The 18,855-nt window shown below is 41.3% G+C and overlaps 2 protein-coding genes across 3 annotated transcripts; both read left to right on the top strand.

Annotated features, from left to right (window-relative positions):
• Nucleotides 1–4,422: 4,422 nt before the first annotated feature.
• Nucleotides 4,423–10,204, top strand: pdia3 (protein disulfide isomerase family A, member 3). Its single transcript, XM_010735208.3, has 13 exons — nucleotides 4,423–4,734; nucleotides 5,844–5,922; nucleotides 6,034–6,151; nucleotides 6,313–6,420; nucleotides 6,537–6,666; nucleotides 6,800–6,916; nucleotides 7,874–7,999; nucleotides 8,187–8,369; nucleotides 8,463–8,571; nucleotides 9,141–9,269; nucleotides 9,649–9,728; nucleotides 9,859–9,916; nucleotides 10,012–10,204. Exons 1-13 carry the CDS (start codon nucleotides 4,601–4,603, stop codon nucleotides 10,132–10,134), a joined length of 1,494 nt encoding a protein of 497 aa, XP_010733510.1. The 5' UTR covers nucleotides 4,423–4,600; the 3' UTR covers nucleotides 10,135–10,204.
• Nucleotides 10,205–11,354: 1,150 nt separating this feature from the next.
• Nucleotides 11,355–15,486, top strand: isg20 (interferon stimulated exonuclease gene). Of its 2 annotated transcripts, none has more exons than XM_010735207.3 (4): nucleotides 11,355–11,485; nucleotides 12,400–13,086; nucleotides 13,412–13,612; nucleotides 14,653–15,486. In XM_010735207.3, exons 2-4 carry the CDS (start codon nucleotides 12,430–12,432, stop codon nucleotides 14,851–14,853), a joined length of 1,059 nt encoding a protein of 352 aa, XP_010733509.1. In that variant the 5' UTR covers nucleotides 11,355–11,485; nucleotides 12,400–12,429; the 3' UTR covers nucleotides 14,854–15,486. The 2 variants fall into 2 exon arrangements, with proteins under 2 accessions (XP_010733509.1, XP_027143713.1); XM_027287912.1 differs by lacking the exon at nucleotides 11,355–11,485 and adding an exon at nucleotides 11,517–11,805.
• The last annotated feature ends 3,369 nt before the right edge of the window (nucleotides 15,487–18,855 follow it).

Raw genomic sequence — 18,855 nt, 5'->3', positions numbered from 1 at the left:
TGGGTCTTGTGTTGCGAGGCATGAGGAATCTGTTTCTCATCGAGGATTTGAAGAAAGATTCTGCTGTCCTGAATACACACATACGTCCTCTTCCTCCCTCCCTCCTCTCTCTCTCTCTATCTCTCAGTTCTCAGAGCGTGTCACAAGCATAATGCTGCAGACCGCTCCTCTTCTCTCCTCCTTCTTGTTCCAGATATGGAAAAAGAGCAAGCGGGTTGCCGTAGCAACCACTTCACAGAGGCAATGGGGGTTCTGCTTTGGGAGGGAAGAGGCTTTGTGGGTAACAGAAAATCCACAAGACTGCTGCAGAGCGCAGAGCCACACACACACACAGGATCCTCGAATAAAATGGTGGCTGAATAGTGATGTAACGGACAGTTTAGTGAGATCATATGTCAGTTCGGTGATGATGAAAGTGTTTTAGCTTTCGGTATTTGATGCAATCTGTACAGGTGATACGCTGAGATGCCAGTGCGTGTCCGATCAGTGACCTTGAAGCGGTACAGATGCTGTGTAGTGCTATACTGTTTCTGTACACCCTTTCATCACAGCTACACTGGCATTCAGTCAGACCTCCTCAAACCTCAAATTATTTCCGTCTAATTCCTCCACTCCCAGCTGACCTGTGTGTTTACAGTAAACGGTGGCTGCTCTGCAAGAAAGGAAGCTCTGCTTTAAAGGATTAGCAGCGCAGCGTCTGTTGGCTCTGTGTGTGTGTGTGTGGATGTTTGAGTCACGAGATGAGGTGACATTGTAAGGTGCTGCTGAAAGAGACTAGAAAGAAGAAAAGAAGACTTTTCCACACTGATACATGGTGTTAGGCGTGTGTAGTGGAGCTTTAAATGAAAGTCCATCAGTGCATAAATAACCAAAGCAAAAGATACACTGCTTGTTGTGTACTGTAGGCAGACTAACAGGCAGGGCAATAATGCAAATCTGATTTTAATCCTCCGGATTTCAGTACTTTTATACGTCATAGAATTTTATAATGTCCACTACTTGTCTGTAAACAAGCCAGTTTGAAGTAGTATGGGTACATGGCAGAGTTTTGGCAGAGAATGGCAAGAGTCTAATGAAAAAGTGACAAAGGCCTCAGCTTTATAGGACATACCGCTCAAAGACATTAAAACAGAGAGACATATTGGCTTTTTCAAAGGCTACTCTTGATTTTTCACTGTTCACCAGGGTGATATGTAAATGTACAGGTTGTAAATGTATTATACGATAGGAGTACAAATAAAAGTAGAGTAAAAGTTAATATGTTACTAACCTACTGATGTTTTTATGACTCTGCATTCATATAACACTGATGGTAAAAAACATTTAGAAATCACTTACCTGACTGTGGTCAGAGTTGTATTCAGAGACAGGAAAAATCAGAAGATGCACTGTCAGAGAGCTCCCTCTGCTGGCATGGCAATGTAACCGCAGCTTTAAAAAGAAGAAAAATGTTTTTCACAGACTGTTAATAAATATGAACCTTATTTTTGCCAATATGTCAAGAATAAAAAAAGGAGCTTTGCCTCTGCCTTTACCTTTGCCATCCATGCAGTCATCTACCTACTATACAAATCCCCCTCATACCTGGAAAACACTGGAAGCACTGTGAGGAACATGTTTTTGACTTTCATCACTGATGCTAAGTGGTGAAACTAGATGGGCTGGAGCTGACTGCCACCTGGCTGCCACAGGCTCTTCAGCCTGTACACATCAGACTTCAGACACAGCACTGCTTTTGTAGGGTGTGTATCAGAATGACATGAACAGGAGTACAGGCCGGTCATCACAGACTTTGTTGACTGGTGTGATCTCAGCCTCCTTCACATCAACACCAGCAAGACAAAGGACATGGTGACTGACTTCAAGAGGAAGACGCCTCAGACTACACAGTTGAACATCCAGGGACTGGATATCAAGATGGTGGGAGCATACAAATACCTTTATGTTCACTGGTGTGGTCTGAGGCATCGTCCTCCGCCTTTAGTTTCTTCACTTGCTGAGGAGAGAGACAGAAAAAAACTCAACAAACTAGTCAAAAGGACCAGCTGTGACCTGGCCTGCCCTCTAGACTCCAGAGAAAGTGGGAGAGAGGATAAACTCATCATGAACAACTCCTCTCACCTCCTGCATCAGACTGTGGAGGCCTTAAACAACTCCTTCAGCAACAGACTGCTACACCCACCATGTACAGTAAGAAGGAGCTCTACCACAGGTCCTTCATACATCTTAATATCTTATTTTATGAATGTCAGACAAATGTCCATCCACCTGAGCAGAATTAAACTTTTATTCGATCAGGTTTGAGATCTAAGAACAAAACATTACAAATATAGTTCAAGTTCAAGTTCAAGTCGGCTTTATTGTCAATACTGCAATATGTACAAGACATACAGAGAATTGAAATTACGTTTCTCTCTGTCCAAACAGTGTGAAGATGTAAAAATATATATAAAATAAAATATGAAATAAAAATAAAATAAAAATAAAAATGAATATATATATATATATATACAATATATACAAGCTAAAAGACATCCGGGAATAGAAAAGTCTGGAGATATAAATAGTATGAACCGTATAAGCAGAATTATCAATATAAATATAAGTATGGCAGTATGATATAAATATAAATATAAATAAAGCAGTATGGTAGAATTATAAATTGACAGAATTTCAGTATGAACAGGTCTATAAAAATGAAATATGTAATAGGCCGGACAATCAACAAATAATTAATGGAAACAAAGAGTACTAAAATAATCAGATGCCTTTAGATAACCACCATCATATGGTTACAATGCATATTATTTAACATGTAATTTATTGCACACATTGTATTCCCACCAAATTTGTATCCTGACTCTTAATCGTCACTTGATTTTTATTTAAATTATTTAAAAAGTGAAGCCTTTAACAACTTTTAATGGGATTATAAGGTAGTAAAGAAAGATGGTTGCTTATGTAGCTGTCTCATAATCACAGCCAGATTAACCTGTTAGTGGACCCCAGGGCAAGAGCTTGCTGATGGGGCTCTATTGTCTCGCCTTCCCTTCTACCACATTCTGTACATTGAGTATCTCTGTTCTTCCACATTCATCCTGTTGCCTCCAACCTCTACAAGAATACCTAACCTGGCACCTGATCTTCTGGTTCATCATTTGGGGTAGATTTACAAAATAAATGACTAAAACTGCCACAGTCACTTGCAGCCTTAATCACAGTGGACTCAGATTGTGCTTGTTCTCTATTATCGTAAAGAATCTATGATCACTGTCATGAGGGCAGTGTGCATAGACCAATAGAACCACTGAAAACAAACCCTGGGTGATGAGAATTAATTTCTAAGAAACGACTGTGCCTCCAGCACACTAAATCCTGGTAGCTTAGTTTTTCCACAAGAGATTTGTGGCACAATGACTAAAAGCCTGCAGATCACTAAGGTCATCAGTGTGTTTGTCCTTTCCTCTGACATCTGAGCCAATGTAGCACTTTGTTTAGGAACACTAGAGATCAGTGTGAATGAAGCTGAATTTGAAAACTGGTGTTGCGTGAACTCATAACTAAAAGACAGAACTAGTGATGCCGACTTGTGTTTTTAGAGGTTTAATACCAGCCATAGCTTAGTCTAGTGATTGCTATTTTTCAAGCAAACATTGTCAAGTTTCGACAGTTGCTGCTTTTCTTTGCTTTAACAGTAAATGAAACACCTTTGTGCTTTGGGCTGCTGGTTGAAATAAACAAGACACAAAACATCTTGGCCTTTAGGAAACTGTGTTTGGCATTTGTTACTGATGTCTGCACGTTTTTTGAAAATGATTAATCAGGAAACTCAACAGATGAATCATTTTTGAATATTTAAAAAAAGTCAGTTTAGATAAGGTCAAAATATATGTAACTGGAGAGTGGCTATATGATGACATATGATGTCACCTGTTACCCTGGCAACTCTCCTAACTCTCCCTTTTGTTTTACTGTACTTTTGTATAATCAATGATTAATCATTATTGTCATTATTGACGGAAGGCTGAAAGCCAAAGTGCTCATCAGGAACCTAAAAGCTCTCCTCTGCTCCACCTAATGTTACATCAGAGAAGTTATGAAGTCATGTTTCATCACTTCATCTTATGAATCCATGGGCTGACATTTGCATGCACGTGTCATTTTAAACATCATAACTAACTCGAGTCCACACATTAAGAGTCAAATTATTAAAACGTCACGATTCTTAGCGGTGAACTAATTAACATAACCACTTCCGCGCGTGAGAGAGAGGAGTTTTGATTTTTGTCAAATCCTGATTGGCTCCGAGAGGATGAGGGCTCATCTGCCTCCTTCTCATTGGCTCTCCGAGACAGAGTGACGTGTGAGTCGGACCAATGGGAGGCTGCCACACTGTGGTTAGGAGAGGTCCCGCTGCCTGCGTCCCTTTCTCTTTCTCTATCTCTGTGCGCTGGGCCCTCCGAGGAGCTTCCTTGCAGCCTTGGCTCTCACGTCGCTGAGGAACAGAAGAGGGGACCCCGCTGATAGACACAATTTGCAATTCAAACTTTTTATTTTGTTTAACAGAGAGTGAAGAAGTTGAAGTTAGCGCGGTTGTGCCATGTTGAGGCTCATATTTTTGGCCGCTCTCGCTGGGTTTTCCCGGGCCAGTGATGTGCTTGACTACACGGATGATGATTTCGAAAGCAGGATTGGAGACCACAGCCTCATTCTGGTGGAGTTTTTCGCCCCTTGGTGAGTCTCCTGACGTCCGTGTGCTCAGTGTCTGACCAAATAAAACCTAACATAATAATAATAAAAGTGAGCTGAACCTAGCTCACTTGCTTCGTAACGAGCAGTTCAGCTGAGTGACGTTACAACGTGAACGCTGCGGCCGTGACTCTGTGTTTTTTGTTTTAATAAGTGCATCTCTCCTTTCTTTGAACATTAATCGAGTCTTTAGTGTCAAATTGTTTTTGCTTTTTTGGCTAAAGACCAAACGTTAGCATGTTAGCAAGAAGCGGAAAGAGGTAAGCCTGTGTCGGTATGGTGTTTTTGAGTGGACCGGTAATTTACCGGGCCCGTTGTGACGGTGCATTAAACGTTAAACTGCACAAATATAAAAAGACTTTTCTTAGTTTGGCCTCTGAATCCGTTTCAATGGGAAACTACGTGCGAGTTAGGCTACGAGGAAGTTAGGGGGTGTGTTCGTTCACTGTTGTAACGTTCTGATTGGTCAGGGAAGTTTTGGTGTCCACCTCTGATTGGTCCAGGGGAACTGTGACGTGGTTCCACCGTGCCAAACTTGAATAGGACACAAGTTAACCCGGTTAGTATTTATTAAAACATGAAAATAAATAAGTTAAACACTTTATAACTTATTCAGTTAGATCTGGAACGAAACATTTTTTTTCATCCAATATATCAAAAATGATCTGCGTCCAAATTAAAGAACGTGAATATTTGCTGACTTTTTTTAAAATTGTAGCTAGTAAACCAAAAATATTTCGTTTTTTTCTTTTAGTATTAGATAGAGAAAATAAGCAACTCTGGCTTTGGGAAATAGTTTTTATTTGGTGCCATTTTCTGCACAAACCCATGCATGGAGTGATCAGAACAGAGTCATTAAGATAAAAGTTTATTAACTCATGAAAGTTCTTCCTCCTCTAAAGTTTTCCTCAACAGTTAAACGTTTTATACTGTGCTTTACAAACCCTCTTACGTTACCTCTGATGTATCAGATTCCACGCTTGTGAAATCCCCAGAGCTCCTTCAGGATTTTCGCCAAGCTGAAACCCAAATCCAGCTGAATTGTGACTCGTTCTTCTGTCTGACTGATCCATATCCTCCACGTCCTTTTTTAGGTGCGGTCATTGTAAACGGCTAGCACCTGAGTTCGAGGCCGCCGCTACACGCTTGAAAGGCATCGTCTCTCTGGCCAAGGTATTGCACAATGTGCAAGTTCACTACACTTTGTCCACTTTAGCAGACTTTCTGCACTCTGTACTCTCCGTACCTTTTTGCAAAGTAAATTATTTTCTTTCCCCCTTTTAGGTTGACTGCACATCCAACAGCAACACATGCAGCAAATATGGTGTCAGTGGCTATCCGACCCTAAAGATCTTCAGGGATGGAGAGGAATCTGGTCCCTATGAAGGACCCAGGACTGCAGGTATTTGCCTCTGATGTGATTGATTTGTGTTTAAAATGTCTTTAAATATTCACATGTGCTCACAGTACTCCTCCCTTTATATCTGTTTATTTCTGTGTCCTTTTGTTTTCTGCCTCCATCTTTTATTCACTGTTTCTCTGTTTTGCTCTTGCTCTCTGTAGATGGGATTGTCAGTTTCCTGAAGAAGCAGGCCGGCCCAGCTTCAGTGGAGCTCAAGACAGATGCAGACTTTCAGAAGTTCACTGTGGACCAAGACGCAAGTGTTGTCGGTGAGTCAGACATCAGCACGATTCAGTGTTTTGCTCCCAAAGTGGGTCAAATTTGGAAACAATGGGGCCGTGTTTATTGCATCCTGATCTCAACATGATTTGTCTTTCCTTCCCAGGGTTCTTTGCTGATGATAAGAGCACAGCACAGGCAGAGTTCCTGAAGGCAGCCAGCGCCCTGAGAGACAACTACCGTTTTGCCCACACCAACTCTGAGGATCTCCTCCAGAGCCACGGCATCGACGGAGAGTAAGTAGCTCGCTCTGCCTTTGGCCTAGCCATTGTTCTTCCTTTGCTCCAAGTCCATGGTAGCAGATATTTGCAAAGTAACCAAGTGAAGTGACATTTTCTGTTTGTTTGTTGTTGTTTTTTTGGTTTACAGGGGAGTCGTCCTGTTCCGCCCACCACGACTCAACAACAAGTTCGAAGACAGCTCTGTGAAATTCAGCGAGGACAAATACACCAGCAACAAAATCAAGAGGTTCATCCAGGACAACATGTGAGTTTATCTCGGTCATCCTGCATAGTAACAGTCCATATTTGCATATGCAACTCTGTCCCAACAGGATCTAGTCCAGTAGGTGAGGTGTGCACTCTGTCAACACAGGCACTCACGTGACTCTGGCAGTATGACTAACAAACAGCAGACAAGTACTGCACTGGTCATCATGGCTGGATCATTATCTAAGGCGTCGACTGAGACTGTCTACATGAAGTATATATAATGTTTGTTGAAAATATTATTAGAGACTTGTGGGTTCTTGTAAGCACAACTGTTCTACTGTCGTGTGTGGTCTCTTTATCTGGCTGATCAGACAGTTTAGTTCACGACTGAGCTGAAATATTTAAAGTGTGAAACCATTAGGACGCTATTTCCTGTGTTACTGCTGCTTTCTTTCCTTAATTTGCTTTCAGAGTGTTTCTGTATCAGTGCACTGTGATATTTTCTTTTTCTGTTTACACAAAGTAAGTCCACGTTGCAGTGCTTATTCTATTTTTCGCTGGGTATATGTTGAGTTCTTTTACTGTTGGTTTATTCGTGATCAAATGTTGCAGAAACAAGGATTATAGAAGTTGTACACCAAACTGAACTGCATGTGGTGCACCAGCCACTCACCGTGATGACACAGCTTGCAGACAGTGTTCTGTATTTCTTGCCTCCATGACAGAAACGACCCATTGTTTTACTTTCACTTTACACCAGCCACACCTCTTGTCTAAATACCAACTGTAAGGCAGTGAGGTTTGGTGAATGTCAGTATGCACAGTGTGTTTCTAAAAGAGATGAGTGGTGTAATCAGATCTAAAACTTTAAACAAGATAAATATTTGCCTGTGCTACACTGCTGTAAACCCTCTGTTGCACTGCAGTGTTCAGTTGTCTATGTGCCTAAAAGAGTGCAGCTTGTTGGTTTAAATGTATTTGTAACGGCGTCCATTCCTTTCTCTAATCTCAGCTTTGGAATCTGCCCCCACATGACGGACGACAACAAAGACCAGCTGAAGGGGAAAGACCTGCTGGTGGCCTATTATGATGTTGATTATGACAAAAACCCCAAGGGCTCCAACTACTGGAGGAACAGGTAAGTGTCTGTAGTCATGCACCGGACTGTGCTGTGATTGTTCAAACTCTCAGTAAAAAAACCCAAATCAAATCACCACACTGAACTGAGAGTTTCCTCTGTGGTAATCAAAACGTTGAAATGAAAGCCGCTTTGTCACTTCAGCCTCCAGAATTTTGAACTAACTAACCAAACTAACCTTGTACAGGGTGATGAAGGTGGCCAAGAGCTTCCTGGATCAGGGCAAGAAACTGAACTTCGCCGTGGCCAGCAAGAACATGTTCAGCCACGATGTGTCTGAGTTCGGCCTGGATGGCAGCTCAGGAGAACTGCCTGTGGTGGCCATCCGCACCGCCAAGGGAGACAAATACGCCATGACCGAGGAGTTCTCGTAAGTCAAGTCCAATGTAAATTTCCTGACTGTGAGTTGGTTAGCCAGTTGCCAGTTAGCTGACCGACAGTTCTGTTGTTGTCCTCCTGACAGTCGTGATGGAAAAGCCCTGGAGCGTTTCCTGCAGGACTACTTTGATGGCACGTTGAAGCGCTACCTCAAATCAGAGCCCATCCCAGAGAACGACGACGGACCTGTGAAGGTGAGATGAAGATTCTCAGTGTCTACTTTATGTGCTGTGTAGTGATGTTTGATTATTTATTCAAAATGTGACCTCTGTGTAATATTCATCCTGCTTTCTACTTTGAAGGTGTAATGAAATGCACGCGTTTGATCCTTTAATACAGGCAGGTCTTGAGAAAAGCTCAAACTGAAGCCCAGTAGAACTTAAAATTCTACAAGATCAAGCTGATGGCATGAGAATAAAAAAGAAGCAACAAGCACTAAAGCAGAACATTTACAGTGTTTAATAATGAAGCTGCTCAGTGAGCTGTGAAAGTAAAACAGGAAGTTGAAAGCGGTGTATATAGGAAATGGTTAGGCTTTGCAGCCTTCAAGTGTTAAACAGTAATAGTTCAATGCTGCCTGACATTTGTAATTATTGTAAATGTATTATTACAGATCTGATGCCGTGTTGAAAGCACAACAAATTGCTAATAAATAATGATTTTGCAATAGTTATTGAACGTTTAGCAGAGTGTAACGCTACAGTCAAACACTCACTCATCACTCCACAATGAGTAAACCTGTGACGTCTGTCATTTATTTCAGGTCGTGGTGGCCGAGAACTTTGACTCCATCGTCAATGACGACAGCAAAGACGTGCTGATCGAGTTCTACGCCCCGTGGTGCGGTCACTGCAAGAGCCTGGAGCCCAAATTCAACGAGCTGGGAGAGAAGGTGAGGGAACTATTTCCCACAGGACAAGTTCTGTGAAGATCCTACTCTGGATAAAAGCTGCATTTTATTTATTTTGTGTACAAACATAGTATAAAAGATCAGATTCAACAACATTAACAACTTTAGGTTGAATAGTGGAGGGAACCTGGTGCTGTTTGCCTTTAGTTTCACTTCTGTTCTTTTGTATGTAAAAGAATAGAAACAGTTTCATAACAATAAAAACACTAGTACTAATACTTTCAGTGTTGTGCTAGCAGTGAGTTGTATTGTTTGTAGTCTGGCTTGCACACTCAGGACCAGAAGAACTGAGACTTTCTAGAGGTCAATTTTGTGAAGCAGCTTACAAACGGTTAATGTTTTCTCTCCTCTGCTCTTTAAGCTTGCTGATGATCCCAACGTCGTCATTGCCAAGATGGATGCCACAGCCAACGATGTGCCATCTCCATATGAAGTCAGCGGGTGAGTCACTATGATACTTCCTTAATGCCTGGCAATGTTTAGCGCACACCTTCATCAGCGCTGCTCTCAGCATCTTTCAGAAGCTCTGATGTGTCAATGATATAAACTGTCCTCTCCCCTGCTTTTCTAGATTCCCCACATTATACTTTGCCCCAGCTGGACGTAAGATGAGCCCAAAGAAATACGAGGTGAGCGTCCACTTCACTGATCATCCAAACACAGTGATGTCATGAGTCATGTTTGTATCCTTTCTGATCGTCCTGTCTCCATGCTAATGTTGCAGGGAGGTCGCGAGGTGAGCGACTTCGTCTCTTACCTGAAGAGAGAGGCCACCAATCCCTTAGTCGTGCAGGAGGAGTCCAAGAAGAAGAAGAAGAAGAAGGGCGACGACAAGATAGAGCTATAAAAGCTCCAGACAGGAACTCAACATGCCCCGCCCACTACAGGAGGAGGATTGGGGAAAACACGCAAAGAAAGAACTAAATTATATTCCACTCTCTTAGTGAACTACCGAATGCTCTGAAGCCAAGTCGAAAAGATGCGGCGCTCCCTTTAGGTCCTCCGTTGCTCTGGGAAAACTGTGGAAGGTGGAGAAGGTGGTGGCCAGGGCCTACCTGATGTTTAAAAACAAAAACAAATTTTTAGGGAAGAGGGGACAGCTTTTGAAAAATTAGATTTTTATTTCCCCTGGTCTGTGTACCACACCTCAGACTGATGCACTTTGGTTTGACACCAGTCTCCAGTCATCTGTTGGTTTTTGTTGTTGTTGTCGTCACAGGGGATAATGGTAATGGTGATTTTTTTTTTTCTTTTTTTTTTTTTTCTTTTGTTTTTGTAACTCGTCTTTGTTTTTGTACATTTGGAAGGATTGTGAAATAAAAAGGCCCACAAAACCAAAATGAACTGTATGATCTCATTCATGAATGTCAAACTGGAGCTGATCAGTGAAACCTTTCAACCTTTACTGTGCTGTACTGTCACTTTAATGTACTCATTTAAATTCATTCTATAATTGTTTGGTATATAATGCCAGGTAAATGATAAATTATATATTTTATAGTTTTCTAGTATTTTTCATGATAGTTAAACAAATAATTAAATTCCAGACACTTCAAATATCTCGCTCTGTCTAACGGACAATCCAAAACTTAAAGACATTAAACTTATGACCTAAAGTAGAAAATACATTTAAACAATTATTTAGTTTTTGAAAATTGCTGAGGTTACGTTTAAAAAATTTTTTTTATCACAAATAGGTTCATGATGTAAAGAAACTGAACTGAATTCAACAGTTTGGGAGCAAAAGGTGGAAAACATTGAAATGGCCCCTGTCATAACCGGATCATAGGGAACAATGTAACAGGACTAAAGTATTAAATGTATTGTCGCTGAAGTACACAGGCCTTTTTGTACAATAAAGTTACAGAAGTTTGGACACTAACATATTCAGTACGTTTAACAGTTTAAATTGGCATTTTAAATCCTCTTGTTTTATTTTGTTTATTGCGGGTTTTTGGTAATCTAACAGGTTTTATTGGTTTTGGATCGATCACTCTAAATATTGATCATAATGTTGCACTTATGAAAAACAATTATTTTGAATTTAAATAGTACATCCATCCAGTAGGTGGCGACTGCGCGCGTTTTTCGACAGTGGCACACACACGAACAAAGGAAGAAGAGAATGAGCCAATCAGATGAAGAGGACAGGGTTCATGTCCAGGCATGTCCATACTGTCCACGTGCAGCTCCAGAAGGTAATGTAGAAATATGTCATCTTTTTAATGTTATGTTTTTATGTCGTGTTCGTCAACACGTTTATATCTTCTAGCTATACATATTCTCATAATAATCTTGACGTGCCTCTAACGCTGTACTCCCGAGCTAAAGTCTGTCCCCGTTATAATATCTGTCTGACGGCTCACCGTGGACAAGAATGGACGCTACGTTTTCCTGAAACTCAACAACTCTGCTTTACAACAAATAACCAAACATGTCTGTGTAAACTGCTGTGGAGTTTGTATAAGACAGCTGCGTCACACAGGCGTCCAGGTTTGCTGTGGACGAGCATGCGGCGGTTTGTACATACAGCTGTACTACATTTAAATTATCATTAATAATAATAATAATAATAATAATAATAATAATAATAATAATAATAATAAGCAGAGTCACTTTCAGACGGGCTTCACAAGTGGACTTTAAGTAAAAGCAACTGCCATTGTTTTAAATGGAGATAGCTGACATTATATTAGTATATAAGACAGCGATGTTTGTCGCTCCTTATCGGAATAAATAAAATAACGCCCCTCTCACATGTCCCACACTTTACTAACTTAATGACATAGTTACAGACCAGCTCGTTTGAGATGGTCTGACCACGTGTTGCCACAGAATGTGTTGCTGTCAGTCATCTGCTCCTAAACCAGTTCTGCATGGACATGTAGGATGTGAAGTAAGGCTTTAAATGTCAGAGTCAGTCTCTGTTACTGGCCAGATGTAGTCTCATTAGTAGTGTAGTGTCCTCACATTGTGCACAGTGAGATAAAGACCAAGGTTACGCAACAGTCTCAGTGTTAAAGATAACACGCCTCAGTACACATGTGTAGAAGTTATCACCCACTGAGTTTGTTTTCTAATAATAATCAGGCTTTTTGTTTGACATCCTCAGAAATGACCACGTTGCTCGTTTCGTTGCTTGATGATGGCACAACCGTCAAAAAGGAATAAAGCCGCCTCGTGGGGGCTTCTCAACAACTACCGCTATTTGTACAAAAAAAACCTCATGCTTCACACCACGGAGAACGGAAGAGCCAGGAAGAAGTGCCAGCAGAAGATCATCATGGCCAACATGAAGAGGAAAATGACAGACAACCACAATGACCTGCTGGATACAAATGAACGGGTCAAAAAAACAAAATCGAGTGACACAGACCGGGAGTGTCAAAGAACTGTTAGCTCTGAAAACAAGAGCAGCGACACACCTGAACCTGGACTCTCTGTGTCTGAGCCTAAAGCTTCTGACCACTACAGTTTAGTCACAGCCCTCAGAGACAGCTGGGAGGTGGACAGCGGTTTCTCCTCCGAGGCGAGTCCTCCGGCCAGCGGTCGGAGTTCACCGTGCCTCAGCTCGTGTGCCACCACGGTGGTGGCGTTGGACTGCGAGATGGTGGGGACGGGGCCCGGGGGGCGCCGCAGTGAGCTGGCCCGCTGCAGCATCCTGGACTATCGAGGCAACATACTGTATGATAAATATGTCCGACCGTGTCAGCCCGTCACGGACTACAGGACTCGCTGGAGTGGTATCAGGAGGCATCACCTGCACGACGCCACGCCCTTCGCTCAGGCCAGGGAGGAGGTGAGGACCGAGTTATTTAAGTGTATTTATCTGGCTTTCCAAAGCAGGTGTATCCATTTTCATATTGCGCTTCATGAGCTCTCAGCAGCCTGCGTCCCCTCAAGGGAGACAAGCGTGTAGGAATTTGAGGTATTGTTGGGAAAGATTGAAGCTGTAGTTCAGGTGAAACAGGCAAGACATGAAAGACGCCTGCAGCACTGTCTACATTTCAAATCCTACGTTAGGCTCCATTATACACAGGTCAAAGTGGTTTGAACCCACACTCCAGATCAGTCGTCAGTAATGCCTGGTGGAATAATATTTGTCCTCTTCCTCTCTCCTGTAGATCCTTAGTATACTTGAGGGCAAAGTGGTTGTCGGCCACTCCGTCTACAATGACTTTGAGGTGTTGGATGTGCTCCATCCCAGTCACATGGTCAGGGACACCTGTACGACACGTCTCCTCAGCCGGTTGGCTGGTTTCCCCCGCGAACGCTGCGCCTCCCTCAAGATCTTGGCCAGTAAGCTGCTGAGCAGGAGGATACAGGTGAGACTTCATACAGACTTCATAGACTGTAAATATGCAAAATATTTTTACTAGACATGTAAGAAGAAAGAATTAGCTTGCTCATATAAAATGATAACTGTATTGGTTGTAATTGGTTCTATTCTGTTGTTCTGCTGCTACATTTATCTTACTCTCACCAATGTTGGACTGAACAGTTTGTGCCATGTTCCAGGGAGCTTTTTAACAGAAATATGTTAGAGTGAGATCTGTAACACAAACCGATGGAAGGGTTTGGTGTTCCTCCATAAATAGATAAATGTTTTTTAAAAGTAAACATGTAAGTGAGGAAAGTAAAGTAGATGGTGAAGTGTAACTGATCCTGAGTGGCTGTGGCTCAGGAGATAGAGTGGGTTGTCCACTAATCAGATGGTCGACTGAAGTCTGCAAATCTGCATGTCGAAGTGTCCTTGGGCAAGATACTGAACCCCAAATTGCTCCTGAAGGCTGTGCCATCAGTGTGTGAATGTTTATGTAAGAGCACTTCGAGTGGTCAGAAGACTAGAAAAGTGCTATATAAGCACAGTCCACTTACCATTTACATTGATATGGCCAGAATTACTATAAGAGTTGGAGTATTAAACCGTTTAAAAATGGGCTGTCGTTTAGCTCACTTGGTAGAGCAGCCGCCCCATGTGCGAAGGCTCAGTCCTTGCTGCGGTGGCCCAGGGTTTGAATCCCCATGTCATTCCTGTCACTCTTCAAGCTGTTGCTGTCAAATAAAAATAAAAAAACTGTTCAAAAATGTAACTCTGACCGAAACATCTCTTTCCTTCATGCTTGCAGTTTTACTAAAACTGCAAAACAAAATGTGATTTGATACATCCATAGATTTATACTCATTGAAAGGGAGTAAGAATAATAAGTGCAGTGAATAGTATATAGTGTGCTCTTTCAGGCACACTCAATTAAAGAAAACTGTGCACACATAACTACAGCGTGCTCTGTATTTGAAGTCTTCTGCTAGTATGACTGTAATTTGATGTGTTGACCGCGTTGACCCAGTTTGTTTTCCTGCCCAGGTGGAGCAGAGAGGTCACTGTTCGGTGGAGGATGCTCGCGCTGCCCTCGACCTCTACAAGCTGGTAGAGGGCGAGTGGGAGCAGGAGCTGCGGAACAAGCTGAGGGACGACGACGCTCCACACGAGCCGAGCTTCGCCGCCTCAAATCACTACATGCAAGACGAGTACTGGCCAGATGATGTCATCGCTGACAGCCAATGAGAGTATTTCTGCTACACTTGACACATACCTCAACAGATCCATGTCACATGGTGTCATGAGAGCAGGTTCAGATAACTATAGCTAATGTGAGCATATAACAGATGGTGAAGTCACTTCTATGAGGAGACCTACTGTGTCGCTTTTGGGACATAACTGTATTGCTTAAATAAACACTCGTAACTTATTAAACATGTTAAACATGGTTTAGTTACTAACAGCATATTCTTTGCTGTGTTAGATTTGATGTTTGTAGTGTGACATTGGTGCTCTTAAAGTTTGGAGTTATTAACTTATGAATGCGGAGTTTTGGAGTTCTGTATCTGCTCTTACTCGAAAATTAAATTGAATTATTAATGACGCGAGACTGTTAGGCCACAGATACAGCCACACGACTGACTGTTTGAAAATGTCTGTTCATATGAGATCATGGAAACGCACAGGTGGCTGCTATGAACGCACATAATGTTCAAAAACTAAAGTTATGAAGCAAGTTTGAACTGTTGCAGTTACCTCCATGTATTCATGTTGGGTTGAATTGTAATGTTACTTCATTACTAATTATAATGTTACTTCATTACCTCATTATCAGCTGCTCTTAATGTTCTAATAAAATGGAATCATGTTCAAGTGAAACTTTGTCTGCTTTTAGTGAGTGAATATGAAAACTAAACATGAACACATGTATATCAAGATATTCTTGTTCTATTGTCACTTCAGAGGATTTGTGCCCTGGTTTTGACTGGACTGATCCAGTTACAGTTCAGGATTGTAAAACTTCAACTTGGCTCTGAGCGTCATTCTTGTATACAAAAAATGTAACACTTTGTAATTGGGTTGATTTTTTTTTTTTTTTTCTGGGTGAAAAAGTTTTTTTTTTCATCCCTGAATGTCATTGGAATCATTCGTCAGTAATATTAAAAGGCTTTGTTATTTGTATTGATGAACCCGCAGACAACTATCACCAGACTGTGCAGTTCCAGTTCCCGGGCTCGTCTTTCAGCTCATTGTCTGTCTGGCTTTACTGTTCTGGTTCACACTCTCAGCCGTCACAGGATTGTTTTCACTCGTACGTGCAGCTGTTTCCAGTGAAAACAAATCAAACCGTATAGCAGACAGGCACAGTTAGCAACAGTCTGGTAAAGATACAATGTTTCCCTTAGGACATGGTGGAGACTAAAACCTGAGCTAAAAGGAGAAAAACAGGAGGGTGTTATTTTACATTCATACAAATTATAATGTTGCTCATAATCTGGTGGATCTGTTAATACTACTACTAATAATAATAATAATAATAAAAATAATTTAATAAACTTGAACTTAATTTCAAGTTTGAATTCCACTTTTCAGAGAAAGCACACATTGTATCTTAATGTGCTACGTAATGTAGTCAGCTGTGTTATTTCACCACGTGTATTATGTCTTTTTAGCCTTGGCTCATTGCATTAAGGGGTCATGCTAATTGCAGAGGAAATACTCCAAACTATGGCGTCATCCAACTTGATCCGGTGCAAGATCAGTGTTAACAGAAGCATTGTTGGTACCGGTAGCATTAACGCATGAAACCACGGCTCTGTTAATGTTGGGAAATGTTTTCATCCACACTAGCAGGTCAGAGTCTGTCACAAACGCTGGATCAGGATGTCCAATAAGGTTACTGCAGTAAAAGTGGGCTGACCCAAAAAAAGATCACTACAGCAGGAAGATGCCAAACAAACAGTTTAGTTTCTTTTCTCTTCTCCAGTAAATTCAGTGACTATACCCATGAGAGTAATTGAGCAGAAATGCGGCACGGCTTCATGTGTTTAATGTTAGTTTGTATGTGAGTGTGACATTCAGATGCATGCTCATATTTTAATTGATATCAGCAAGCTGCAGGTGGAGCTGTACATTTTGTTATGGCTCTGTAAAAGTCTTTCTCACACACACACACCTAAAGCCTGTACTTGGCCCCACAGCTCAGGCTATAAGTAGCAAACAGAGAGTAGCATTGTTTGCCCAATCCATCTAATTTTGTTCCCGAATCGCTTTATTTTGCAGATCAGGACTGATTTAGCAGATTACTAGTTGGCTTGCCTTCATTGTTGCATCAGGAGAGAAACGTGTGTTGGTTACGTTAGCACTACTGGGGTCCGAGAGAGAATTCAGCACAGGAAAGAAAAAACGTCTGCAGCGATGTGTTCACAGACTAAATATGCAGGAACCAGAGGCAAGTAAAGAGGAATCATCAACAGGGCCTCATATTGAGGACAAAGATAGTCCAGGTTCAAAGAAAACTTTTATACACATGACAAAAACACAGCCACTGACACATCGTCTTAGACAAACTGGGAAAAAAAGGCACAAAAACTGTCTCTAATAACAGGTTTGGATGGGTTCCAATGAGAACATGATCAGCTGCACCTGATCAGGTGTGAGTGAGACAACAGAAAATAAACAGGGCCCTGTACGCGGGCCTCATAAGCCTCTGCTAATGTTTCCAATATTTGTGAACAACTAGAGCAACTACTACGACTACACTTTTCTGTTGTGGGAAGTGTGCAGTGGCTCTTTGTTCAGTTGTTTTCATGTTCACTTCTCTGTTGCTCAATATTTTGAGATTAAATCTTTTTTTTACTCAACCTTACTCAGATGAGATTACGCATGCAGAGTGAGGGCTGTTCATGTGTGTCCGATTAGATGAAGTGCTCACAGAATTGATCACATTATATAAACCTTCACTTTCAGCTCCTAATGCTATAGCACAAATATCAAGGTGACTGAACGTGAACTCTGCGCTGGGATATGTGAAAACTAATCTGATCACAGGAAACTGTGGATAGTTTAGGGTCCATGTTAACTGATATGAATGCATTTAAGTCTAAATCCAAATCCTTGTGGTGAATGTGGTTTATGTGTGTGTGTGTGTGTGTGTGTGTGTGTGTGTGTGTAGATATTTGTGGTTTATGAAAACACACATTATGTCTATTTTGAAGCTTTCTTCCTCAATCAGAATAATTGGTTTCTATTTCTATGATTTGTGAGACACCCTCACAACGTAGGATTTTTGTCATTAATCTTTAGTCTGAATTCTCGTGCACAAAATGTAAAAGAAAAAGAGTCTAATTTGATGTCTTCAAGCTGTCGGCTTTGTTCAACTAATAGTCATAAACACAAGATATTCAACAATATAAGAGAAAGAAAAGCAGCTCAAAAGATCAAAACAGTTAATTAATGATCAAATAGTTCATAATTTGTACTCTGATGGTCAATTAAATGATCAATTGCTGATTCAATTTAAGCCTGTTTATGTTGCAAAAGTGAGAACATAAGAACTCTGCACTTAATCTGATGACAGCTACAGACCAGAATATGAGCAACTTCAACAAAACAACACATTTAACCAACATCAGCGGATAGTTTATGTATATTGTTCCATAGACATATTGTATAAAATCTGTTCTATCAGCACAGTAGCTCCAAAACAATTTCCATGACATTTGATGGATTAGATTTATTAGATTTGTCACCTGATTAGGATAAATTTTTGCATCAATCTCACAAACTGAAGGAAGTCATTCTTGTTGCCACTGAGATTTTAACTGGTTGCTTAAAGTGTCACAACATTACCATTCAACATCATGCCTCTAAACATGTGAAACACACCGTTTGTATACGGGCCGTCCCTCTCTCCTCACGTTGCAGAAATCACAATAGGACTCAGCAGTCACAATGGTCACTTTTACTCAAGTCTCTTTGGAATGTGATCAAATCCCTCCATCCTCTAAATCACCTCTCACCTTAAGTGTACGCTCAACATTACATCATCCAAAGTGTCCACTGGCCCTGCCTTTCATAATGGAAGCTCCTTCACCATTATCCAACCCCAACAGCCCTCAGCATCATTTCCTCCTCCCCCTTCTTTCCCACCCTCTGCCACTTTATGCTGATTGAAAAGAAAAAGGAATCTGTCGGATGTAATCCCGAGTGACGTCACTAATCCTGATGCTACAAATCGTAGGTCCC

Source organism: Larimichthys crocea, chromosome XIV (assembly GCF_000972845.2).
Source record: "Larimichthys crocea isolate SSNF chromosome XIV, L_crocea_2.0, whole genome shotgun sequence".
Lineage (NCBI taxonomy): Eukaryota > Metazoa > Chordata > Actinopteri > Sciaenidae > Larimichthys > Larimichthys crocea.
Note: the sequence above shows the minus strand (reverse complement) of the source record. Positions and strands in the feature narration are given on the sequence as shown.